General features: G+C 44.2%; 1 protein-coding gene across 1 annotated transcript; it reads right to left on the bottom strand.

Annotated features, from left to right (window-relative positions):
- Positions 1-6: 6 nt before the first annotated feature.
- LOC310792779 (SITS-binding protein) lies at positions 7-27,669 on the bottom strand (the record flags this gene model as incomplete). Its single annotated transcript, XM_083654528.1, has 10 exons — positions 7-180; positions 371-550; positions 3,484-3,605; positions 5,062-5,198; positions 6,425-6,693; positions 7,638-7,835; positions 10,675-10,825; positions 11,416-11,623; positions 25,019-25,190; positions 27,199-27,669. 10 exons carry the CDS (start codon positions 27,667-27,669, stop codon positions 7-9), a joined length of 2,082 nt encoding a protein of 693 aa, XP_083510654.1.
- Between the last annotated feature and the right edge of the window lie 331 nt (positions 27,670-28,000).

Raw genomic sequence — 28,000 nt, 5'->3', positions numbered from 1 at the left:
CTCGGCTCAGCTCCTCCGTAAGAAAACCGCCACCTCTTCCAAGGCCACGGGGTAGTCCTGCAGGAGCGTCCCCCCGTCGAACACCTGCGCGTTACGGCTGTCCTGCCACTGGAAGCCCCCTTCAGGTAGATAAATATCCCGTTGTACCGCCCCCTTCTCCACCACTGGCGCCACCAGCACCTGAAAACAACACACGTCACACGGCCGTTAGACAACAAATTCAGATGTCGGGGGTGCGTCGTACGTCGAGGTACAGCGGAGGGTGAGTCCTATATCAGATGGTGAGTATATCATAGCAGATGGCAAGTATATCAGTCGCCAGCAGAGGGAACTCAACCCCCCCGGCGATCAAGAAAGCCCCGTGAGTCACCTCGTCTCCGATGAAGAACTGGTCATCGATGGTGAAGGTCATTGGGTCGCTGGGACTGAGCCACCACATGGGCCGGTAGATGGGGAATCCCGTTGCTTGCCACTCCTCTGCATACTTCTCGATCAGGGGGACCGCAAAGTCCTGGTGCCGGGCGATGTAGGCCCGGGTCAGGTTTAGCACCTACGAAGAACAGAGGAAATTCAAGAAGAAATGTGAAGATGGTTTTTGGATCTGTGGCGAGAAGAAGGGTCTTATTGTACATTAAAAGTCCGATTTTTTATTAGGTTTAACTATGTGCTGCTATAACTATGTATAATAGGGTTAGGGTTAGTAATAATAATAGTAATAAGTAATAATACTTCTGCTAGTGAGGCTTGATGATTCCTTTCGTGTTTGCCCTTTACTCTTTTGAAACTTTTTTTCCTATAAATCCACGTTACTACTTACTAGCACTAGCAGGTGCCCATTTGGCCTTTATTTCCCACTTCCTTTATCGCTTTATGGAGTTCTCTCCAGCAATTCCGTGAACGGGAATAAAGTCAAGAGCCAAACTGTCATCTCTTCTCCACACGACAACAAACAGCTACTACTGAACGACACAAACTCTCATCTCTTCTCCACACGACAACAACAAACAGCTACTACTGAACAACACAAACTCTCATCTCTTCTCCACACGACAACAACAAACAGCTACTACTGAACAACACAAACTCTCATCTCTTCTCCACACGACAACAACAAACAGCTATTACTGAACAACACAAACTCTCATCTCTTCTCCACACGACAACAAACAGCTACTATGAACGACACAAACTCTCATCTCTTCTCCACATGACAACAACAAACAGCTACTACTGAACGACACAAACTCTCAACGGGCACCACGTTGTAATATTGGAATGTTGATTATATATACAGTATATATATATATTTATATGCCTTTTCTTTATTTTATTTTCCTGTCTGAGCTGGTTTTTTGTTTTTGCGTGTTCTAAAATATAAACATATTAAAAAAATAATAATAATAATAATAATAATATATATATATATATATATATATATATATATATTGTATTTGGGGGTTTGTTGCTAGAGTCACCTCCATTAGACATATTACAGTTCCCTCTTTCCCCTACTAGAATATAACAATTGGTGGCTCAGATCATTACAGTATTTATGGATGCTAGCTGTTAAAGAGACAGACCACATAGTAACTATTACAGCTTACAGACCCTGTTGCGAGCACAAATATAACACATGATTGAGTAATAGCATGCCGGATGCTGCCATTACAAAAGTTCCCCCATTAAAGTAGCCTAGTATCTTAGTATCTGGTCTGTCTGCCTTTCTGTACACTGTACAATGATGTTCTGTGTTTTCATTCATAATCATGTGTGTCTTTTATTGATATCCCATCACATTTATTTTCAATAAATCTAGAGCGAAGGAGTAACTGAGACGATCTGACAAAAGTCCTTTTCTAAACGAAATCATCTGCCTCAAAATTTTACGACGAGAATAATATCGACGGCGACGTCTGTTAAAGACATTTGTAATGCCATCGCCGCACTCAGACACAGACAGAGCTAAAGAGCCGTTCATTGTTGACTTAGTGGTTTAACACTGTCCAAGTCTTTCTCCTTTCTCCTAGTCTCTCCCTCTGGCCATACTACTTCAGCATTCCTGGAAGGGTCACATCCTCTTCTGTGTCCCAAGACAAAAACAAAACTGGACCGCATCTATAAAAAAGTGTATTTTTATGAGTGGGGATTGAGAACATTTGTAGGAATGAGTTTGAAATCACAAGCCGAGTGTGAGTGGATCTCTCTCTAATTGAAAAGACAGGCATGCGTGTGGTTTTTGAGCTTTTAGTGCCATTTGGTTCCAATGTGGCCGGTGCTGTGATCTGTCTGTGATCCACTCGAGTCCTGCACACTGGAAACAAAAGGTGCCACACTTCAACTACTGTACAATGAGTGACTGTACCGCATGGCCATTTATCACGGGTCATCCAGCAGTCTATCCTCTAAAACGTCATCTCAGTCTCGCTTCATGTGAGTTTATAAGTTGAAGGCCATTGCAAGAGACCAAAATGGAAAACATTGCCGCTGTCAAACGCTAGCCGTCCAAAAGGCCTATTTTTATCTTTGTCACGCAACACAAGTCACAACCAATATATTCTGTTGCCTCAGTCTTCTCCAACTGGAAAAAAACAGTCGATCTCCCCCACCCTGTCACACTTGTCAATTACACATGGAAATCTTAATTGCTATAATAAAGTCTTTTTCCAAGACTTGTCCTCAAATTCATTATCATTCCTGCCGAAGTGGCTCTCGTCGTCGTAGCCCGAGAGTGAGAGTGAGCCATAAATCTGGAGGAGGGCTTGTAATTCAGACCAGATGGACTCTTAACCACAGGTGAGGTCGGGAGGGGGCCGAGGAGCAATCACTCCTACTGAGGGGAGAAGGGGCCTTCAGCCTCTCCTCCTGAAACATCAAGTGATTTCTTTCTGCGCGGGAACCTGAGCCCCGGGTCCCGCATTGTTAAACATATCGGTATCTGTGTTGCGGACTGTCTTCAGCCGGCGGGGCTTGTTTTCTCGCCTCGCCTCCGTGGTGAACGCTACATTCCTGATGTCCGGCGGTGAGGCCTGGACAGCGGCCTTCACGCCCCTCTATAAACACACACAGCTCACTGACACGGTGGGAACATCTTGGCGCCGGACCAGTGGACCAATGGACCCGAGGAGGAGGAGAGGCGGCCGGGTCAATAAGTGCTCCCTCTCCCGCCTCGTGTCCTCTGACCGCTGTGTGAGAAGGAAGGCTAATCCCTCACTCGCTTGTGGAACATCTCACTGGCAGCGTTCACACATCGCTGGATGTGTAAATCTTCACACAAGTCAAGATCGATGTTATCAAGCGTGCGAAAGAATGCGAAAACTACCATGTTGTTGCTATCTCATTTGCATGACACCGCTAGAATGCAGAGAGGCCTAGCGCGGTTCGAGAATTTCCCTACGGGGGAACAATAAACTATGATGTTAATTGTCGTGAATATGTGTGCATGAATATGTATTTGGTGAGGCGCTGCTGTTATGTCTTGCATACCCGGTCCTCGCCGCAGACCCAGGGCGGCGTGTGGAAGCTGATGACGGGCAGGAAGGCTGCAATCTCCAGCCAGCGGATGAACAACTCCTCATCTGACACCAGGTCTCCAGACAGAGAGCCGCCTGGAGAGAGAGAGAGAGAGAGAGAGAGAGAGAGAGAGAGAGATATTAAATACATTTGCAGACGAGAATATAAGTGGGAAAGAGTGACATAAGGAAATGATACAGTTTGCAAGGTACAGTACTTGTAGAATAGGTTTTGCAGAAGTTAGAATTTGTAGCATTAAGAAGTGACCCTTTCAAACGAGTGGTAAAATAAAAAGGGAAAGTACTATCAAGGAGGTATTCATTCATTTAGTTGCCCCTTGTGGCCGACGGAACCAGTAGTCTATCTATAATGTATCATATTAGTCCCAACGTGATTGAATCATGCCGTCCATTCTGTCTGTGATACTGACAGCTCTCTGTTTTCTCTACTTGTCTCACAGATATCCTCTGTCTGACTGGCAGGAATTTGGAATATTACAGGAATACACTCCAGTTTGTGCCAAAGCCAGAGAATGTTTCACCTCTCTGACCAGAACATCAAAGGTGTAAAGGATGAGTGCCACTTTAAATAGTAGTGCTGATCTTCAACTATCTGTTTTTTTATTTTATTTTGAAGTTTGTTTGAAATTCCACAGTGAGTGGAACACACACACAATAGATCACTCTGTAGGTTACTGTAGGGTTCCGACAACTCATGTGTGAAGTAGGATAAGTTACTTTTTCCAGTCTCTGCTAGCAAATTTACGGGAGGTTACTAATTATGGCCAAACAAACTAACTGACTGCGTGTATCTCACCTGCAATTACCACTCATCACCAAAGGTGTCACCCAAGAGAACAAAACTGAAATCTGAGCGATTATCACTAAGCTTTATAACTCAGCCAGAAAAAGTTTTTTTGATATTGATGCACTACAACGCTATAATGCCCCGAGCAGTGGCCTGGAACAGAGGAAATAGGGGCATGTGTAATGCATGTAGTTATTTACATCCTGTCAATATCTTATTTTCTGACACGCAGCGGCTCATATCCTTATTATATCATAGAGATATAAATGTGACCCGCTCTATTTACCTCTGCCAGCCTCCAGTACTCTGTTTTCCATCCCTTGGACTGAAATCAGGGGACTCCCATCAGTGAGAGTTGAGAGCTCAGAGCAATGGATCAAGCCGCCATGACAGTCCATGGCATCATAAACACCATATAGTAACACGCATTACACATGCCCCTATTCTCTCTGTTCCACTGTTATAGCATTGTAAAGCATCAATTTAAAAAAAATCATTTTCTGGCTGAGTAATAAAGCATAAATAAAGTTGGAAATAAGGTCCAGGTTGTAAAAAAAACATAATTGTCCTTTAATAATAACAGTGTACAAGTGATTCATGAATCTCTATACAGTATGAGAGCTCTTTTCCGGGCATAGTAGTGCGTGATGATTTTTCATATTGACCGACCAAGCATCTGTGTCCGTCATCAGCACAAATGTTCATAGTAATGGAGAGAAAGGGATCCATAGGCTGTGGTATTACCTACTGCATCAGGAATGAGGAAGTTGTATCCCAGCAGCGTGTGGTGCAGCAGGGAGGGAATGATGCCTTTCAGGCCCATAGGGCTCCAGTCAGACTGCAGGGGGGTCATTCTCACAAACAGAGGCTTGTGGCTCGACCTGGGGCGACACAACAACAAGCAACCTTAAAGGATCAGTTCACCCAAAAATGAACATTCTGTCATTATCTACTCACCCCCATGCCGATGGAAGGATGTGTTTAATCTTTTAGTCCAAAAAACTGGAAATTCACAGCAAAACACAGTTGCAGCATAATTCTCCTAAACTATTTAACTGGTGCAATGTGGCTAAGTAAAGATTTCAGCTAAAAACAGGGTATAAATGATGTATTTTCAAGTCAACTTGGCATCTCTGGGCTTCTGCAGACTTGGACTATGCCAGACGAGCAGTAGTATGGAACATTTTTATTTATTTATTTATTTCCTCTTTTTTTAACATTTGAAAGTTGGTCACCATCCAGTTCAATTGTTTAGGAGAATGTTGCAATGGTGTTTTGTTGTGAAACTCCAGGACTGTTTCGTGGACTAAAAAACTTCACTCGTCCTTGTGAGTAGATAATTGTAATAATAATAACAGAATTTAAATTTTTGGGCGAACTTCTCCTTAAGGGACCGTTCCAGAGCGACAGGAGTGTTTGCCCATTTCCTGCATTCCGTTACTGCTTTACATCACTGTAGATCATTTTCCAGTGTGTTTATCATGTTGAGATATTTGCTATTTTCTCCTGGTTGAAATAATAACTCTAAATATGACAAGGTACTCCCAGTATAGAAGTGTGTGGCAATTCTAAGCTGTAATTGTGCAAAATCAAGTTTTATTTTCCATTTCATTTAGCTGCTGGAAGCGTCTTTGGTTTGTCTATTGGCTTGACTGGGTTGTGAATGACAGTTATTGAAAGCATTGGTTGGAAATTTTGATTTTGGAGAGGAAAACATGGAAGTCAGGGAAGCATTGTAGTAGCACTTTCCCAAATATACGTGCAGCATTAATAAACAGTCACTGGAACTTCTTTCAAAATGTTATTATGATTATTACCTTTACCAACTGAATTTGAATTCTTCCGAGCAATTGTGATGTCATCAGTGAGTGATGTCATCAGTGATGCAAAGTTGAGCAATTGTGCGCTGCGCATGCCAATAGAGCAGGTGAGGCCACAACCGAACTGCCTGTGCAGCGGGCGGGCCTAGGAATCGAGCGCACGTAGCGTGCGAGATGCCTAGTTTTTCATTAAAAAAGCAGACTGGTTGAGCAAGAAGATCCTAGTCTAGAAAGGATACTGATTTGTTCCCTAGTAGAACACACTGTAGATGAGCTGCTTGTCGTACCGTGTGCCGGCTGTCACGATGGTGGAGTCTCCTATCCTGGTGGCCAGGTCTGCCAGCAGACTGATGTACTGGTCTCCACCCAGAGCCTGTGGCGGCCGCAGTGCCTGCTCCTCCAACACATTCCCCTCCCCCCCCTCCAGCAGGACATACTCCATGCCCAAATGGGCCTGCAAGGACCCCACTCTGTCCAGGAACCAGCCCACCGCTCCTGGGTTGGTGATGTTCAGCTTTACACAGAACCTCCCCCGCCACTGACTCAGCACAGGGATCTGAAGGAGAGACAGGAGGGGACAAGGAGGAGAAGCTGTTAGTGACTTGATTGTGATTGGACAGTGATTTGAGTGAGTGGATTTCATTTTGCACTATTGGCATCCAGTGATTCTCAACCATAGGAGGTAGTCAGTACATTATTTGTGCCTCTGCTCTCAATTGCATTGATACATTTCACAGATTAGGCCATATTCACACTTGTCTGCTTTCCCCCCCAAATTGCCCTTTTTTTTAACATTAAAATCATTGGAAACCAGATTGGGAGATGAATGGAGAGTGGTTGCAAGGCGGATGGAAAGTGCTTACTTTCGGAAAAGCACTGTGCCTGCTTTCTTTTTAGCGGAGTGCTTTTAAGGGACCGCACATGACGTGGAATGCTTTTTTCTTTTCTTTTTTGTTCAAGTTTTTTGGGGGGGTATTTCCCCCTGTTTTCTCCCCAATTGTACTTGGCCAATCCCCCCTGCTCTCCTGGTCGTTGCTCCAGCCCCTCTGCCAATCTGGCGAGAGTTGTAGACTAGCACATGCACCCCCTCTGATACATGTGCAGTTGCCAGCCACTTCTTTTCACCTGACAGCGAGGACTTTCATCCACAGGACGTAGCACGTGGGAGGATCACGCTATTCCCCCCAGTTCCCCTGCCCCCAAACAGGCGCCCCGACCGACCAGAGGAGGCACTAGTGCAGCGACCAGGACACATACCCTTAATCCGGCTTCCCACCGCAGACACGGCCAATTGTGCCTTTATGGACGACCGACTAAACCGGAGGTAACATGGGGGCTCGAACCCGCGACCCTCATGTTGGTAGGCAGGGAATCTATCGCTGCACTACCCGGGCACCCGTGGAATGCTTTTTCTGTGAGCCGACCAATCGCAACGAAGAAGAAGTGGGGTTTAATACTATGTAGGAATGTTCCCCATTCAGGTAGGGTGCAGAGTCTCACCAGGTGTCCCTGAGGGGCCGAGGGGAGGCTGAGCCAGTAGGACTGAGTGCCGTCGATGAGGGAGGTGTGGAACTGCGTGGTGTCCACGCCCAGGAAAGGGGACAGGGTGATGGAAATGTTAAGAAGCTTGACAAGCGGGAGGTCCCTGGTCTGTCTCTTGGACGTCCCTTTTCTCCTGCTGTTGAGGTAGTCATGGTCCTGCAGAGAGAGAGAGAGAGAGAGTGAGAGAGAGAAAGAGAGAATATTTACAACAATATTTACAAAATATTTATTAATAATTAATAAAGGATGCGGTTTCCCAGCTCCCTACAGTGGAACCTGGGGCGGCCTCCCACCACCTCACCTTATTCATAAAACCGGGGTTATATTCATAACCTTATGATTTCAACAGTGGATGCTATAATGGAACTATCAACATGTTCTTAAACTAAGCCCATCAACCTAAAAGCCTATTATTCTACACACTAACTGAAGGCTGTGCAAAAACTTGCAAGCATGACAATATGTCATGACCATTTAACTTATATCATAATCCCTTGGTATTTACATGGTAAGGACGATTACATAACTGTGGAACAAAACCTCTTATGAGCACAAAGGTTGACCCCAGGAGGTGAACCCACGGTGGGAAGAAGGGGCAGACTAGCACGCAATTTCTAAGAAACATATTTCACGCATTTTCTGACAAGACGCTGTTAACACTTTGACATGTTCAATAGACCTAATCATTTGATTCTGTTCCCCCTTTGAATTAGATTGTGGCTTTTGTATAATTATGCACGTAAAATAACCACACAAATGTAAACAGAGAAACTGACACATAACAATGTCAGTTGTCAGACCCTTCCTATTTTATTTTTATGTTTGGCTTGCCAATACACATTGCATTATACATTATCTCAGTAAAAAGGTTAGAAACCTGCCAAACCTATTTTATAACCCAAGTTTTCCCCACACCAGCTTGTTCTAAATTATGACTATGTTGCTGAAAACTAATATGGAAAGTAGAAAAGAAAGTTCATAGTGTGACTGATAATTTATGAATACTTGTAAAATGAGAATGAGAGTGAAGCATGGCTTTTACAGAGGATCATTGTTGCCATTCACACTTCACGCAGGGCCACACACTTCATGGACAACTTCAAGTTCCATAAGTTTCCATGCAGCACCGTGCGCTTGGCTTATTCCTTATGGCAATTAGCGCAGGGTATTGAACGATGCGGAGCCAACAAAACTGGTGTTTAATATCTTTGTTCTACCAGAAGACTTCAACTTCTGGGTAAAGGAAATTCTTGTATAACAAATGGCATATGTTGTTCCTCTCTCTCTGTGTCCTTTCACACCTACTGAACTGGTCATGGGAACATAAGCGGTGCATGCGAGTACTGAAAGCTGAAATACTCTGATGGAGAGAGTATGTAGAATGAGAGTATTTTCATCCATGGCCGCCCAATTTGAGGCCCGCGGGCCAGCTATAGTGGAGATCCTGGTAGTCCTGGTAGCATATGAAACTAGAAGACCTAAGGCATCTATTGGTACCTAGCCTGTCGGGGAGGCGGCTAAATAATGCTCAAAATTTTGGCTAAATTTTGGCGAGGGAAGAACTGGCATGGCCATTTTTAAAGGGGTCACTTGACCTCTCACCTCAGAATATCTGAATGAGAATGGGTTCTATGGGTACCTACAACTCTCCCCTTTACAGACATGCCCAATTTATGCTAATCCCATGTTTTTTTCTTGATTTTGAAATTATATTTTAGATTTAGAATGTGAATTGTCTATAAAATAACTATAATACATTTTAATGTAATGTAATTTCACATATGAATATTTATTTTTCGCCCACGGGCCACAGCCCTCCATCCTGATTCGTTTTGGCCCTTCATGGGAAGTGATTTGGGCACCTCTGATGTAGTCCTCCTATCATGTACCAGGGTGGATCACAGCATTGGGTGGGTGTCGGGATCACCTGCACTAGTTAGTCTTGGCTGAGTGCCCCTTGAGGTCCCATCACACCCTGTACTTTGCCATCCCATTGCTGCCTCGCTAATAGCAACCATGCAGTCTGTAATGGAGCAGTCTTTGCTTTTCTTCCTCTCAGCCATGTTTGTTTTGCAATGGAATATCACTGGGTATTGACTTAGATCCATTTGACAGCGATCAAGTCATATCATATGACTGGTCTACTTTCCAGGGAGTTCCCAATAACATTTGAGGAGAGTAATTGTAGAAAGTAGAAACAATCCTAGAAAGCAACAGGATAGCAAGGGATGGACATGGACCGAATCGTAGCCAAAGAAATACAGAATACTTCAAATAAACATGAGATGAGCTTGCTTTGATCTATTCGGTGACTGGTGTGTTCAGTTTTGCGGGTGTGTATTGTATCTGGCAAATCAAGTCAAATCACCAAGAGTTAAGTAGTTTAAATACTGACACGTAATTCAAATCATAAATTCAAATACGTTTTGATATTATGTCTAAATCCCGAATGCACAAGGTAAACACTTGTGTAGCTGTGGTCTGCGTTCTGTGGCAAAGCCCTCGGCCATTTCTTTTGTACTTGATGACTTTTCCATGAACCTGTCCTCCCTCCTTCATACCCAGCGCTCTGGAGATCCACTTAAGCAAAGCCTTTCATCTCTGTCCCTGACCAGGACTGAGCCCCTGACCAATGAACCCTCATAGAGTTTACAGCTACGAGATGCCAATGCAAAGCATGGACAGAAAGGCAGATAAAACAGAGCATTCGGAGCCAGGAGGTATACTGCCAGGTAGTGCAGTGAGCTGTAGATACTGTAGTGAATGTTCTTGAGCTTAGCTAGATTACAAAGTGAGAGCAAGTGAGACTTTTCTAGGATTGCAGATTGGTTCTTTAGTTCTACAAACATTTGGTTGAGTGCAACTTCAACGTGCAGAACAAAATAACCAGTTTTTCGAAGCACAAGGTAGATGGCAAACTTGAATGGCAAAGTGTTTTCAAAATATAGCTAAAATTATGAATGGAAATTACTTTTTTGTCTTCATGTCTACCTACCATATCAGAGAGGAGGGTGGTGGAATGTTCGTTGAGGCTGATGACTCCCTCCCCCAGCTGGTGTCTCCTCAGACGATTCGAGAAGGTCCTCAGCTCCCTCTCCACCTTCGGCCCTGAATCCACACTGGCCAGCAGCTTCCAGAATGGCAGCCTAGGACACACAGTAGGATCAGATAGGACCTGCTGCTCAGGGGCACCTGGACAGGTTTTAGCTTCTGACTCTCTAAATACCTATAATGTTTTAGTCAGTGCTCAACTGACTTCGAGATACACCAGTGTCTGTCTGTTGACTTATAGTTGTTGTTTTATTGTTACGGCCGTTGCTCCAACCCCTCTGCCGATCTGGGGTGAGATGTAGAGTAGCACATGCTTACGATACAGGTGCAGTCACCAGCTGCTTCTTTTCACCTGACAACGAGGAGTTTCTCTGGCAGGACGTAGCGTGTGGGAGGATCACGCTATTCCCCCCAGTTCACCTCCCCCCTGAACAGGCCCCCCGACCAAACAGAGGAGGCGCTAGTGCCCCAACCAGGACTCATACCCCTCAGGCTTCCCTCCTGGCAGACACGGCCAATTGTGTCTGTAAGAACATCTGACCAAGCCCGGAAGTACCGCTACCGGGAATTGAACCCGGGTCTCCGCGGTGGCACGTGCTTTTACCACTACACTACCCAGATGCCCCGGCCTTGACTTCTATTTGTTGTGATATCCTCTGATATGAAGTGAGGGAAATCAACTCACCACAGAGTTTTCATGCTGGGCAGCTCCCTGCTGTGCTGGGAGAGCTGCTGCACTGCTTCTTGGTGAGCAGCTTTGACGTCGCGCGCCACACACACAGTGTACTGCAGTGGGACACGCTCCATACTGGGAAGAGACTGCAGGCAGAACTGCTGTCCGCTCTCCATCCCCAGCTGCACGGGGATATCAGGGGACACCAGCACTGCAACACCTACAGTACATGGGAAGAAGTAGGAAGAGGAGAGGGTGGAGGACATTAATTCAGTACCATCGTGCTTCTCTTAAAGTTATAAACCCCCCTTCAAACTCATCAGATAGACATATAATAAAATATCTTAGCCTCTCCAGCACAGTAGAATAAGATCTCTGCAAAATGCTTGAACCACACTGAAACAACAGTGTAAAGGCTTCAATTGCTTAAATTGATGAGGTTAGCCTGACATCGCTAGACCAATTCACAAATACAAATGAGACTGGAAGCTCTCAGTTGAATTTTGATTTCTAGTGGGCGTTATCAACAGGCGCAGACCAAAAAGGCCTCATGGACGCAATTGGATAAACCTATAACCAATCAGAGCAGTTCAACGTCGCCATCTTGGTTGTTTACGAAAATGCCTCTATGGCGCTCTTCTGTCGGTCCTCGTATCGTATCTGCCCCATAACGGATAAACGGTTGTGAATGATTGGCCCCGCCATTTTCAGGTCGGGTGGAAATCTGTCTGAATGGGAGGGGGACCAGACGCATCTGCCAGAACAAATACAATCTGGGCTCACAGATTCCCCACGCTAGGATGAGGTGGGCCTTGATGTAAAAAAAAAACATCAAAATTACCAAAACTGTGGGGTTGTGTTGCTAGGCTAAGTAGGAGCTAGCTAGTCCATCACAGATTCCATTGGTGTGACATAGTGCGAGGGTGTTAATGAGACCGGGGCGGGTGTGAGGGATGGAGTGTTGTGGGAGGTAGAGTGTAGGCTGTGTCAGCATCCCTTAGAATGACATACTGTAGAGCAGTATGTGGTTGGATGGGTTTACCCTGGAACTGTTGCTATCTGCGAGTAAGGGCACGACACGCCCACGACAGATTGCTTTAGATGGCCTGAATATACAGTGCTGTATATTGTGAGTGACAGTCGTCATGAAGATGAACATCCATTCTCACTTTTGGCTGTGACTGTATTTGTACGAATGAATGAATGAATGATTGTATCTGTATTTGCCCTGGGATGTTCCATCAACAGTGACTTATCTCTCATTCTCTCTAGTCTCTATGTGACAAAATGAACTTGGGGAACAAAACTAAGAAGAAGAACCTGCGTTCATTATATTTGATTGAATCTCCTCGACCCCAAAACTTTCCAAAAATCTCTGGTCATTGATTGTCTTGCTGGAATATCCTGCATGTATGTATTGACAGCCTTTCTGGGACCATGTGAACGGATGAAGCGGATAATTGTGTCTGCAGATGTAGCTGCCCTGTGAGGAATGCCTCTCGCCTCTCAGGTTACCCCCCTCCTTACCCTCGCCACTTCTCACCCCTCCTGACTCCCACCTTCTCCCTCCCCTCCGGCCAAGATCCACTACCTTCCCCCCGTGCTCACTCTCTCTCTTCGGATCCTCGTCAGCTCCAAATCCGGCCTGTACTGAAACCGAGCGTTCGACCCAGACGGCGGCCGGGACTCAACCCCGTTTTGCACAATCAGCTCCAAATAACAGGGATTTTGGAGGAGAGCTGATCACAGAGGTTTAGCTCCGTTTAGGTACAAGGTCCCTGTCCAACGCAAGCCGACAGTCTGAGCTTGGCTCACTTCAACCAGCCTCTCTTATTTCAATGGGCTTACTGTTCTTATGCAAGCCAAGGCCCAGGACCAGGCCAGAGCGCCGAGGAGACTCATGTACCAGTTTATAATCGTTTCAGAGATCAGTCTACAAGTACTGCCTAGCGAAGAGGCTTCAACCAGCAAGATAATTCCCATGTGTTGGCAAAGGATAATGTCAAAGAGATACTTGTAACACGTCGCCTGCCTCTCCCAAGGTATTAGGTCACCGCACAACTGTTTATTACAAATTCATAAGCAGCAGTGAAACGTAGCTTTTCACTTGCAAAGACACTGCTAGCTTTGGACTGCGAGGAAGCGAATGGGTAAAGAGAATACCTATTCAGGTAAAGGTTCTCTGAGATGTCTATGCATGCCAATACCGTGCATATACTGTAAAAACTGGAGCAGTGGAGAAAATATTTGAGCTTTATAGAAGGATGTAAGTGGAATGCAGGCAGTGGAAATAGAGGCGACTAGAGTACACCAGACACCGGGCAGCGTACACCAGACACCGGGCAGCCTTTTTTGTTTTCACACTGCATTTCCGTTTGCAACCCTGAGTTCTTGAGTCATATCTTTTTTGGGGGGCATAACTGGCATCGAGCAATAGGATGACCTGGTTAACGATACTTTTACTGCATCTTTGACTGAACATGCAAATTTATATTTTTTCTACAGTAGCTTAAAATGTTGATGAGAATGCATAATCTAGTATGGATGGGTATTCCCCATTGGGAATTGAACTTTGCACCCTGGCAGTGTCAGTGGCATGCTCTACTGCTCTACACAGACCCGCATCTTTGCCTGATCAGTACCCCCGGATGCATGTTAACAGACAGGAGCGGGAATCAATAACTGTTATTTAAAGAAAGTGACACGAGTTTAAGAACCTTGAGTTACAGCTAAGGTAGGGGTGCCCAGGAGTTTAAGGGGAAGCGAGGGGGCCCCCCTATTTTTAGAACAATTCCTTAAACACTCCAAGCTTCCCCCGGAATATTTTCCACTCACTCCTAAAGAGAGAAATTGAATGCTTGACTGGCTGCATCCGCTCACCTTCAAAGCAGCAGATATGGCAAGAGCTAAGAATGAATGAAGTTTAGCGGCAGGCAGACATGAATGATACCACGCACACATGCCTCCATTTTATGGCCGTTGAGCTAACACACAAATCAAACTGCCTTGGACCGCTTCAGGCCTTCACACACACGCACACGCACACGCACACGCACACGCACACGCACACGCACACACACACACACACACACACACACACACACACACACACACACAACTTTCTTTAATGGGATACCCTAGACATCCAAGAAAAACAAAGCAGGGCTTATAGGCCCATAAAGGTAGTGGACTTCCTCTCCCTCAGTCTGGGCTGAGGGTTTGGAGGTGGCAGCGGAGGCAGCGGAGGCGACCCCCCGCACCTTCGGAGGGGTCAGGCCTCGGTGAATGGCCGGAGCGGAGCGGGGCAAAGCACTGCTGCGGACCAGATGGCCTGCACTCTTTTACCTGTCATATTTATACTGTTATTTATGACACCTACACACACTTACAGACCCGAGCAGGGTTATAAAAATGTGCCTTCAAACCACCCTAACGCATGTGTGTGCGCGCGCGCGTGTGTGTGTGTGTGTGTGTGTGTCAGAGGTTTTTTTTCCAATGACGATGGTCCTACCCTATTTTATTCTAGAAGAGATGGGGGATTTTATATAATAATATATATTTTTTTAATAAAATATCAATCGAATGTGTTTTTTCTTAATAAAAATCATGCTATTCTTAAAATGCTTCAACAAGGAGAAAAAAATCCTCCCCTAGGTCGTTTGATTCCCATGGTAATTTATCTCATGCAAAATATTATTGGTTGAAAACACATGCATTTGACAAGGAACAGTGAAATTATGTGTTTTTCAACCGATTATATTTAGCTGGAGCTTAACCCGCCCTCACCAATCAATACCAAACAATTAATTTATTCAACCTAATTGGTTGTTGATTGGATAGATTGCTAAGATTGACATTGTATCCTCCACTGATGAATGAGTCTCTCAACGCTGAATCAAGTTCACTATCCTACTAGGAAGTGAAATCCACTTTGCTGTCATGACCCGACAGGAATGATTTACACGACACTGACGACAGTAGCAGCATATTATATTTCCCCCTTATTTTTATTTACTTTTTATCAAGCAGTAAGTGTTCACAAGACAGATAGTCATTGCATTGGATTACGAGCCAAAACGAGTTTAGAGTGGCTAGAAAAAAGTGGCTGCGGTACGGCGGGATACTGGGATATTTGCAACGTCAAAAACTGGGATATTTGCAACGTCTCGGCTGCATGCGGTGACACTACAGACGGCATGGATATGCAAGTAAGTCAATTAATTTCAAGTTATCCGGGCCTTCTATTAAATTCGGCGTGGAAATGGTTCACCGAGCAGCGCTATTTTTTTTCGTATTTATGTTTCATGCTGTCATTTTTCCTAATAAAAACCGCAACCTTAAATTCCCACATTTTTGAGTGAGTGGTAATCTTTATACCATATGAAAGTAGAAGAAATAAGGAATCGATTGGGACGAAGCATGTCAACGTAGCATGTCGGGAAGGGGGGGTAAATAACGCTCCAAAGTTGATGAATTGGAATGTAACTAAACGAGTATGTTGATAGTGCAGGGGAAGGCACACTCTGGTTCCAGATGCAATAAAGTGTAATTTAACGCTATTTGACAACAGTTTCGGCGGTAGACTTTTTCAAGTATCATACAAACAGTGCAAGACAGCCATTATAAAGACAAGTGGGCTGATTGAATGGACAACACCTGTCCCGTGAAACGCACACCTGAGTGTGATTACAATGACATCATAGGATCAGTCATGCAGTAATAGGCTACATTAGACAGATTAATCAAAACATTGATGTCACAGGTAGGCTGTATACCATAATATATCATGAATCTATGTGAATAAATAGATTTATATAAATAGTAATCACAGCCTAATGCATAGAGATAAATCCTGAAACCTTCTCGCAACAGTTGTAGCCTAAGGCCATGTCCACACGGAGACGGAAGCTATCTTTTTTTTTTTCGTTTCAGAAAAGTTTTCCATAAACATGGAAACGTTTCAAGAAATGTGTGTATCCACATGAAACCACTGAAACCGCTGTAGAATAACAGAGAAAGACAATCTCGTCAATAATGGCATACAACCTCTAGGGGCGCACAGTCTATAATGTGTATCTCACTGTAGCAGCAGCTTAAACCCTTGGCTTTGCGGGGAGGTTTGGTTTGCCATGTCGATGAATAAAATGATGAAACCTACAGTATACAGGCAAATGCAGAGCTGTTCAGCAGGGCTGATGGTCTCCCTGTAGCCTACAATATAAAACGTTAACTATCGGTGACATTCCTGATATCATCCACTTCCATGATCTTTAGACATGTTGCAAACACATCCCAGCGTATTGGCCGCTCCTGCACATCACAGCACAGGCTAAATGATGCAACATAAATATACATTATATAAACTCATGGCATAAATGTGTTTTTATTGGAAAAAGTCGCGTCAAGTAAGCTAAAGTCTTGTTGAAGTGGACACGAGCGGACAGACATCACAGTGCAACCGCGTGTTCCTCAAACCTCTCACTTCCCTATTCACGTTGTATTTACGAGGGCTATATATAGGGCAAGAGAGTATGTTGGTTACACTCAGGGTTTAGATTTTACTTCATTTCATTTTGTCCAATATTAAAATATTCCAGAATTGCATGTTGTATTAAAAATAAATATAATTTCTATCTAACACGTTAAGCCTGATTTTGTTTGTGTTATTGTAAAAATGTAGCCGCCGCTAAGCCTTCTGGGAAATATCCGATGAAGGGAGGGGAGGGGTGGATGGGAAGAGTCAGCTGTGTGGAGCCCTGAGGATGTTGTAGCCTACACGCTGTTCTCCGTGTCCACTTGTTGCTGACGGTGGTAATAGAGGAGCATTATATTTTGCTGCAAGATCCCCACTGCTGTAGCACGAACGTTACTGCCATTATTGTTGCTGGTGGAGAGAGGTGGGGCTATGGCGTCATCGTTTCAGGAAAGATGCGTATGGGTTGTAAACACGGAAATGCAAGGGTGGCGTCTTCAGATTTAATCACTCTGGGACCCGTTTTGAAAAATTAGCGTATACGGCCAGAACGTATAGTCCCAGAACGCGGTTCCATCTGGACGAAACGGCTATATGACAAAAAACTTTAGCGGATACACCTAAAGTCGTCTCCGTGTGGACATGGCCTAAAGCCAGTGGTTTTCAAAGTGGGGTCCCCAGCAAAAAGGGGGGATAATCTATTTTCACTATAATTCCATGCCATCCATAAGTAACACAATCTAAGCTAGTGTAGAAGTGAGTAACTAGGCTAATAATAACCATAACAGCACAAATAATTGACAAAAATCTCGAAATAAATATACAGTATTTACTCTGAGAAATTAAATAATGAGAAAAGGAACAATTATTGATGGTTAAAAATAATGACATCACAACAGTCTAATCCTAATGCTAATTTAAAATGAGATATTCCTCTAAATATGTCTTCAAACTGCAAAAGAGAAAAAAAATGCCCACATTTTTTTCAAGCTTCCTCCCCCGTTTCCAAGCTCATCAGCCGCCACTGGTGTGTGTGTGTGTGTGTGTGTGCGTGTGCGTGTGTGCGTGCGGGCGTGCGCGGACATGAAAGTGCATGTGTTCAGGCATGTATTTCCTTAACAATGGAAACTTCGTTTCTGTGCCCAACCTCAAGAAATTGATGGCCACAAAAACTGGGATCGTGCCATAGTAGTAAATTTCCAATCCCACTTACTGAAATTGTGAAGAACCTTTCGCTGCACTTTTGCTCTATTCCCGTCATCACTCAGTTCATCATAATATCAACTGAGTTAGGATTTGAGTGTTTCAAGCATGAGGCACTCCTTGCTGTATGATGTATCTTGGCATCACACATCCAGTAACGTTCTGACCATCACAGACCAGACAAGACAACATCATACTCAAAGCAACTAGAATAAGGTAAGTGGGGCGTCTGGGTAGTGTAGAGGTAAAAGCACTCGCCCTACCACCACTGAGACCCGGGTTCAATTCCCGGCAATGGCACTTCCGGCTTGGTCAGATGCTCCCTACAGACACAATTGGCCGTGTCTGTGGGTGGATTGGAAAGCTGGTGGGGTATGAGTCCTGGTCGCTGCACTAGTGCCTCCTCTGGTCGGTCGGGGCGCCCGTTCAGGGGGGAAGGGAACTGTGGGGATAGCTCCCACGCGCTACGCCCTGCTGGTGAAACGCCTCGCTGTCAGGTAAAAAGAGGCGGCTGGCGACTGCACATGTATCGGAGGAAGCATGGGCTAGTCTACTGTACAACTCTCCCCAGATCGGCAGGGGGAGGGCGCCACGACCGGGACAGCGGGGGGAATTGGCAAAGTACAATTGGGGAGAAAATGGGAGAGAAATCCCTCAAACTTGATTAAAAAAGAACAAGGTAAGTCATTCGGACACTAGGCAGCCTTTGATGTAATACAAGAGTATGAAAAGCCGCAACAGTTACATAAGTTTTATCTATGTCTGTTGTGTTTGGCCGGTTCCCACCAACAGGCCACACAACAAATGTGCAAAAGCAGCAAAGTATCTTTCCTTTGGGCTCGAGATGGAAAGATTGAGCTGTGAGAAAAAGAAAGAAAGAGGGGCTGGAGATAGTGAATAAAAAGGAGAGAACAATTATACCGCCAGTGAGAGATGGGGAGATGAGAGAGAGAGAGAGAGAGAGAGCGTGTGACGTGTGTGTGTGTGTGCGTGTGTGTGTGTGCGCGTGTGCGTGCGTGCGTGCGTGTGTGTGCAGAAGGGGGTCTACATGTCTCAAGGAGCTGCTGTCAGGTCCAATGTGTCTTGTAGAATTAATTTCTTTCCCTAATCTCTGGTGCTAACTCCATAAAAGCCAGCATGGAAAAAAACCTAGAGAGCAGATATCAACCGACAGCAGATAAATTCGCTTTTATTGGATCCAGAGACTGACTGCAAGAGAGAGAAGCTATAGGTGATCTCAAAGGAACAGCTATCACGCTATCACTTATTACGACAGCCTGCTGTGAAGAGAAAACAATGAAGGACATGATCTTTCCAAGCCCTTAGTTTGTAAAATATGAGTTTGGGAAACTTTGAGGAGAGCCAAGTTATCTCTTATTTAGGCATATCTACATGAGGGACATTTTAAGAACGATGTCTTTTGGTTATGAAATCTGCTTGTACCTGAGAGAAAAGATGAGAGAATGGAAAAAAACATGAATTTAAATTTCTGCGTAAAATAGCTGGCAATAGGGTGCCCATTGTGTTGTGTTGAAATTGATTTATATTTGTGTGGAGAAGAACATTAAAATAGGTACAAGTAAATGACATTTTTCTATGTACTTAAATAAGTTATTACTGCTGCATTTATTAATTGTCTCACAAATTATTGCATTATTTATTTTAATTTATACTTTTTAATATTTTGTTTAATCCTTCATCATTTTAGTCAATCATGGCCCTCATTCATATACCTACAGTATATTCTTAATTCCGTTTCTCCTATTTAGTGTTTTGTTAATGTCATAATGAGATGGGCGTGGCTAAAATGCAAGGTGGATCTGACCACAGGCTCTGACACGTCATTGGCTAATCATTCTACTTGTTGAGGGTTCGACTGCACAAGTCTGCAGCTGTGTTTTCAATAAGCCAACAGGGACACTGTACAAGGAAAAAGACAGATTTGCACCAAGCTGCCATATATGATCATGTGATCTATACTTGATTGCTCCAGTTGGTCCACCCAATGCTGTTTTAGTAACTATTACAGAAGAAAAAATACTAAACAAGAGCATAATAAAATAGGTTAACTTAATATATATGTACCAGAATTGAATGAAATACCCTGAGAGATCAAATTAATTGCCAAATATTTCAATGCAATGTTAAAAAAAAGGAACTTTGAAAGGGTGAAATAAAATAAATAAAACTACATCTACTACATATATATACACACACACACACACACACACACACACACACACACACACACACACACACACACACACACACACACACACACACACACACACACACACACATATATATACAGACACACATGCAAATGTACTTGATGAAATTCTATTCATGGATTCAGTTCTTTTCATTTATGATTTCAGAACTTATACACAGAGATAGAATGTCTGTAAATGATTGACAATGGAACTTTGCATGGTAGTATTCTATCAAACCAATACTCCTTCCTTTTAGTTTAATTTCTCCTTCCCTGAGGACAGTTAACTGATGTAAGCATAATACAAGTACAATTGTGGAGAAAATTGGAGAAAAACAGAGAAAACAACAACAACAACAACAACACGAGTAACTTTATGAGACCAATGTAGTTCCATGGTATATACTGTCAGTATCTGTCAGTGTCTGACAGCCACCTACAGTTTACCCAACACTAATTCTGCTTACTTATTGGTCATTGCAGCTCTGTGTAAAATGTATTTTCAGGAGTCTAGATTGACAGGTCAAGTGTCAATGTAGGCTTAAGCCTTAGGACAATTCCTGCCTGAGGTTCCCGTCTTATTCTTCTCAATGCAGGATGTGGTCTCAGCGATATCTAATGTGTTCTTAGTAGCCCAGTTGTTTTGGTATGGTTAAAGACAGGTGGGACTATGACAAGTTCCTGCAGTTGGCAACACTCTCAAATGTCACTCTAGCACACTGCTGCATATCTTCTCTGCTGTGCTTTTCTACCTCTTCTTTACTTTGCTACTCAGGCTCTTGGCCCAGGAGTTCTCTAGGGTCGGAAATGTCAGACACATATTCCATGCTGCATTTCTAATGGCACTTTGAACTAACTAGAGTCGGATAAGACAAGGCCCATGTGCTGACAATGCTCCAAATGTGCAACAAGAATAACTATTACAGCCAGAGGTCAATGGTTTACAGTCAAGTTTCTCACATAGCTCTAATGTCTGCTCGTGAAACGTGACCTTGTTATAGTGGTATAGATAGTTTCATCGGGTTCCGGGGATTTACTCTGGGTATGGTGGGTCTCAGTTGCACACACAGACATTAATAGGATTTCATTGTTGCTGGAGGGCAAAAACAAAAACAAAAACAAAATACAATTAGCAGCACTGATGTCCGTTTCAGGTTGTGGGAAGGAAAGGGAAGGGAAGGATCTGATGGATCCCTGTTGATTTTTCCATGTTCTCTGACTGAACTCTTCTGCCACTAATTGACTCATCTACTGTTGGCTTTACAGGAGGGAGTAAAGTGAACATTTGAAATGAAAAGTTTGAAAACATTTGGCATTTCCTTGACACATTAGCCAAATGTGGCACATGAGTTGACACACTGTTGTTAGGGTCGGTGTCATTTTCATTCCTGAAGTCTCTTCACCTTAACGTACAAGGGCAAATTCGGCCCAGGACCACGTGCGTACAGCATATACAGAATACACCACAATGACAGAGATTAGCAAAAAAGAAGAAGAGGCATTATCAAACTGTCACAGTAATCAAGAGAAGTGAAGCAAAGGAAAATCTGACACTGTTTCCAGCCATCTCAGCCTTCAAGGCTAACATTGCATGGGGGGAGCTCTGTACCCCTGCATCTCCTGCCATAGGACCTGCTTCAGCAATGGCGTAACAAAGGCCGATTAAAAGCAACTGTGGAAGGCTACAATTTTCACTCAATCAATTGATGACATCATCGCTGATGACATCATCACTGATGACATCCTATCAATTATGGAATGAATGAATGAATGAAAGAATGAATGCATGACTCACACCGCAAAAAGCCGTCTCTTGACCACACACTGCACACGCTGCACACGTGGTAAAAAGGAAGAATCAGACACAATGCACAGCAGCACCCTATCCAACCTTATTCAAATAATTCATGGTGAATAAAATATTTTGTTCCTAATTGGGAAAGTAGCTAAGCATATTTTTCAGTGCTGCCTTTTTAACTGTGAAGAATAACCAATTCTCTACAAATATGGACATGACACCAATCCAATAGTCTCTCAAGCCAGTCTATCTCTTCCACAATCTTCGAATACTCCAGCAACAGTCTATATAGCCTACTTCCGCCCATTAAAATTTGGACAGAGGAAGTTGTCATCTTCCAAAAACAACAACAACAACAACAACAACAACGCTTCAGACCGGAAGGAAGTTTGATGGTATTCGACCAATCATAAGTGGGGAAATGAGCGGATACCCGCCTTCGATAGGATTCGACCTCACAAGTGGGGAATTGAGCAGATATCACACCTTATTTTTTACCGGATATCCTGTCTTATTTTTTAACCAACTTTGAGACCCCACAGTACAGACGGGTAGACGGGTGCATTTAAATTGCGGGAGCCAACGCGCCTGTCTTGAGAGACTGCCAATTCAAAACATAAATCCTTGAACTTTAGAACAAGACATCATGTCAAATATACTTAATGCTCCAATAGGCAATAGGCATTGTTGTCATTGTTGGGCATCAGTTTGCTATGTTTGGGCTTAGGTACCGTATGTGTCTGTGAGTGGTTACTTGGCAACATTGAAACAGTTGTTCTGGTCAGGATCTCGTCTCCCCACATGTCTCTGTCAAGTGAAGCGGGAGAAACACGGGGTTACAGGGTCCTGATCATTACTGCTGTCCTCTCACAAGGTGGAAAAGGGATTGAAGTCATGCGACTCCCCTAAGCCCGCCACTGTGTTACATAAGACCTCAACATGTGTGTGTTCGTGCTTTTGTTTCTGTCAGCAGGCATGAGTGTGTGTGTGTGTGTGTGTGTGTGTGTGTGTGTGTGTGTGTGTGTGTGTGTGTGTGTGTGTGTGTGTGTGTGTGTGTGTGTGTGTGTGTGGATACTTGTATTTATGTGGACATAAATAAATATTTCAAATGTGTGTGTGACGTGTGTGTGTGTGTGTGTGTGTGTGTGTGTGTGTGTGTGTGTGTGTGTGTGTGTGTGTGTGTGTGTGCGTGCGCGTGCGTGCGAGCGCGTGTGCGTGAGGCTGCTGGAACACAGAACCCTGCTAACAATCGGTGAAGTCATAATAGACAATTGTTTGTATCACATGATAATTAAGGCCGTTAGCTGATGTCATGCCCTCCATTGTGATCTCGACTCCTACAGCTGTCTGGGACACAGCTTAGCGCTAGAACCTTTTAGCTGCTCAGTTCACATACACACACGCATGCACGCACAGGCTTCCTTAGCACGTTGACGGACAAACACATACACACCTACAGCGCACATGTCAAAATGTGCAGGTAGCCTACGTTACATTGGGAGTTTGCGGTGTGTTTGTGTTTGTGATTGGGTCTTGGCCAGTGTTGACGAGAACAATAATGTCCTGTATCACGAAACCTTTCAGCAGGAAAAGACTGGCTATATGTTGGAATGTGGCTCACTAAGCAAATGCACACACACTGCCAGCTAGGTAGCCCAAAGTCCCCAGGGGGTATCACACACACATCCACACCTGTATATACACATACGCACGCACGCGCAGGCACACACACTCACACTCTTTTCATCAGTCACATGACCCATTCACATCCGCCAGTGGACCTTTAGTGTGGCATCCCCGCCTCTCCCCGCTGCCCCCAGGATAAAATCCAACACCCCCCAAAATAACCTGCCGAGTTATTAGAGTCAGCACGGCCCTCATCCAACCTGCCCTTTTAATAGACACAAAAGGCAATTACCCCGGTCTCCCCTAAGAGTTAATTTAAGATGTGAAAGGTGGTTTGCTTCCCTTTGTAGTCTAATCTCTCAATTAAGATGGTGGGAGACCGCAGACTGTATTGTGTTACACTCTATTTGCGGGCCAGTCGTCCCAGCCAGTGGTGGTGTGTTGGAGATGGCGGTTCTGGACGACTTTCCTCCTCTCGAACTCAAACACACGCACGAGTCGGATAAGTAAACACAACAACATCGGCAGGGCTTCCCTCGCCGCCCGAGTGATTCACATATACCCGCTGATGTGGGGTCAGATTTCCCTAGCCGCAGTGCAACAGTGCACCACTGGGAGCTGTGGAGGAACAGCTGACCATGTATCATTTTAAAGATTTAAATATGCCTTCCTTGTTTTAGAAGACCCGGACTATGACTGTGACTCCTGTGACTGTGATGCCTTTTGCTAAAGTGATAATCGTAATCTCAATCTGACATAAATGACTAACACAGACACACACACGCACGCACGCGCGCGCGCACACGCACACGCACACACACACACACACACACACACACACACACACACACACACACACACACACACACACACACACACACAATAATAATAATAATAATAACAATAATAATAATAAATGAAAGGACTAATTGCATTCTGAATTTCCTAAATTAGTGATTGTCGACCTTTTTCATATCAAGGACCCCTAATTCAGTCAACATTAGATCACAAATCCCCATTTGATGAGATTTTGTCTCTCAGACTCAAATTTGGGAATTTTTTATTTAACTTTTATTGTTAGATAGGGATTTTGTCCAGAATTCCATGACTAGGCTATGTATGTAGAGCTAACAGAGAAACTCAAAACAGTCATTATACTTCTACGGTTTCTAATCATGTTTTAACTTATTAAATATTGGTGAAGTTTAACAATTGATCAATTTGCTGGAGACCCCCTGAAACCCCCTCAAGGACCCTGGAGGTCCCTCCCTGGTCGTAAATCACCATGGCGATGGCCTCTTACCTGACGAGCCCAGGAAATAGCGTTCGAGAGCGGAGCCGAAGCCGGAGGGATTGTCCTTAAGATCGCTGACGACGAAGGGCTGCATGGTGGCATTCTGCTCATTGATGGGCCAGCTCTGGCCCCGCACGCTGGCCCCACCGTACCACGACACATTGGCCATGGAGAAGCAGTCCTGAGAAGATACACACATGGACGCACACACACAAAGAAGCAGTGAGAGAGAGAGAGACCAAGAGAGAGAGAGAGAGAGAGAGAGAGAGAGAGACAGACAGACAGACAGACAGACAGACAGACAGACAGACAGACAGACAGACAGACAGACAGAGACAGAGAAACAGAAAGTAAACAGCAAAAAAACGTGATGAAACATGAGAAATAGGTTTGGGGGAGACTTGACTGGGGAGGTGGAGATAGAAGAGGAAATTTACCAAATTTGATTAGATTAGATGGTGGTGGGCTGTATTAGACAGTGGACAGGGGACAATGTATATTTAATTTTATAAATCTCTTTTCATTCCTGCCACCTATAGACTAAACACACACACACACACACACACACACACACACACACACACACACACACACACACACACACACACACACACACACACACACACACACACACAGAGAGAGAGAGAGAGAGAGAGAGAGAGAGAGAGAGAGAGAGAGAGAGAGAGAGAGAGAGAGAGAGAAACCACCAACACCACAAACACATCTATATGCAACACTCTGCAAGAGCACCCCAATGATCAAAGCACACTGGCAAATGACAGCAAATGTAAATTTAACTGAAAGTATTGGTGAGATTTGGCCATGATTTATTTAATAGAGGTAATATATTCCAATGCAATCAAATATATGTTCTTTATATGTTTAGAATAAGAATACATTTAATAAACTTTGATAGTCTTTACTTTACTGCATAACTGTAGTGTAGGCTATAATGCATAGAGTGATGGGTAATAAATTATTATTATTAGGCTATTACTTATAATAATGATTTAGGATTGAGAAAGCTCTGCACGCATGAAGGATTAAATGACAGACACTGGCTATTTCCAAGCGGGGGGGGGGGGGGGGTTACTTTCCCAGAGCGTCTTTACGCACAGGGATAATTGCGTAAAGTCTAGCCAACGATCATTTAATTCATGTCAGCAAGCCTGCAGCTCCGTGAGCAGGTGCCAAGTAGTCACCTGAGGCGCTGGACAGGATTTTGTAAATGAGAAATAAATGTGACTTTAGGCTGGAAAGATTTTCTGTGACCAGTCGTGCCACACATGAGGGGGAGTTTAATATGTCGAGGAATGTTCCAGTTGGGACAGATTAACCTTCGAAAACACATCCGAATAGTTCAGCGCCTTTGATAATTAAGCTGGGGGGAAAGTACAGTAAGTACTGTGCATGTACAAAAACACAATACGATGACGAGGCAGATTTGAGATGAGATTCAGTACAGCCGTGTCATGTGCTCTTGGAGCTAGGGCTGAAAAAAAAGGGAAGGGGCTGTTTCATGGAGCGTCTACAGATAGATCAAAGAGTGCGTAATATTCAAAATGGGCTCCCCACTATGATCATTTCAAATACAAATACAAAATTAAGCCATTAAAATAATTTCCACCAGATGGCTGGGTGCAAATAAGGGGGGATGGGGTTAAATTAAGCCTATACACATTGGGGGACTGTACTTGCGAGTTTCACTTAGCCTATCTTTTTGTTAAAACAAGTGAAAATAATTTCCAGTGGAAAAAGATAATCACTAGTTTCCAATGCAGTTTCTGGTTTCAGGATAGTTCTGGAAACAGGTGTCAGTATCTGCCTAACAAGGCAGGTGAAGTCAGTTCACTCTCCTACAAGAAAATGACACTTGAGACATGTCTTGAAACAAATTGCGTTACATTTGGCAAGCAAGTGAGATGATCTCACCTTTGGCAGATTGGCCACTTGTTTGAAGTTATAGTCAACAATTAGCAACAATTCAAGCCCAAAGAGAAACATGCCACTTAACATTGAATAAATGACACGCACAATTGGCCTGTCCGAAGCATGTGCAAACAAATTGCTGCGGCTTGCGGGCCTAATTTTTGTGCGCTGCATTTCCATTCGGCATAGCGCATATTCACGGTGCCTCTTTTTAAGCGCCGTGCGTGGCCAGATGGAGACAGAAGCGTACAGTAGCCTACCTTCAGCTCCACATGACAGTGCACCGGCGCCCAGGTCATTCTGTAGCACTCCGTCCCCGTCTCCTCAGTCACTTCCAGCGAGATCTTCACCTCGGCCACCGAATCCCACGTGTAGCAGAACTCGGTCTTATTAAGCCAGCACAGGTTCCTCACGAAGGGAACCTCAATGTCGGGGGTACCCACATTCCCGACGTCTATCTCCACATAGGTCCTGTCCTCCGTCAGGGTCTGTATGACCAACGAGTGGGTCCTTCTCTCCCAGATCAGTCCGCTAAAAGTCCCTCTGAGGATCCAGTTCTTGTTGGGCTGGTCCACCACTTGCCAGTATATGATCCCGATGGTCATTACAAAGAAGACGGCCACTCCGAGACAGGCTACAGCTCCCTTCCAGGTTTCGTTCATCTCCTTCAATCCTGTGTCCCATGTTACCTCTGGGATGGGGCTAGGGTTCCTATTTCGAGCGTGGGGCATGTTGATTTTTTGAGCAAAGAATCAAACACTAAAAATTGTGCAGAAATCTCTGTGCGTTAAAAATCTATGATGGTTCATCATGTCATGGTGTTTTGCAGTGAGGCTTTAGGGGAAAACAGCCTACTCTATAGTTTACACCGGTGGGTTTTGCGCAATTGTGCCAGCAACAGAGACACAGAGACCTGTCATGTGAAGAAAACTGTCACAAAAATCCCAACGAGGAGATAAAAAAAAGTATCAATGAATAATCGACTTACCACATGCTGCCGCTGCTTTAAAAGAGTTGGGTTTGTAAATTGCATTGGCTGCAGTGAGCTAGTGAGCAGCCCTA

Source organism: Poromitra crassiceps, assembly GCF_964638095.1.
Source record: "Poromitra crassiceps genome assembly, chromosome: 18".
NCBI lineage: Eukaryota > Metazoa > Chordata > Actinopteri > Beryciformes > Melamphaidae > Poromitra > Poromitra crassiceps.
Note: the sequence above shows the minus strand (reverse complement) of the source record. Positions and strands in the feature narration are given on the sequence as shown.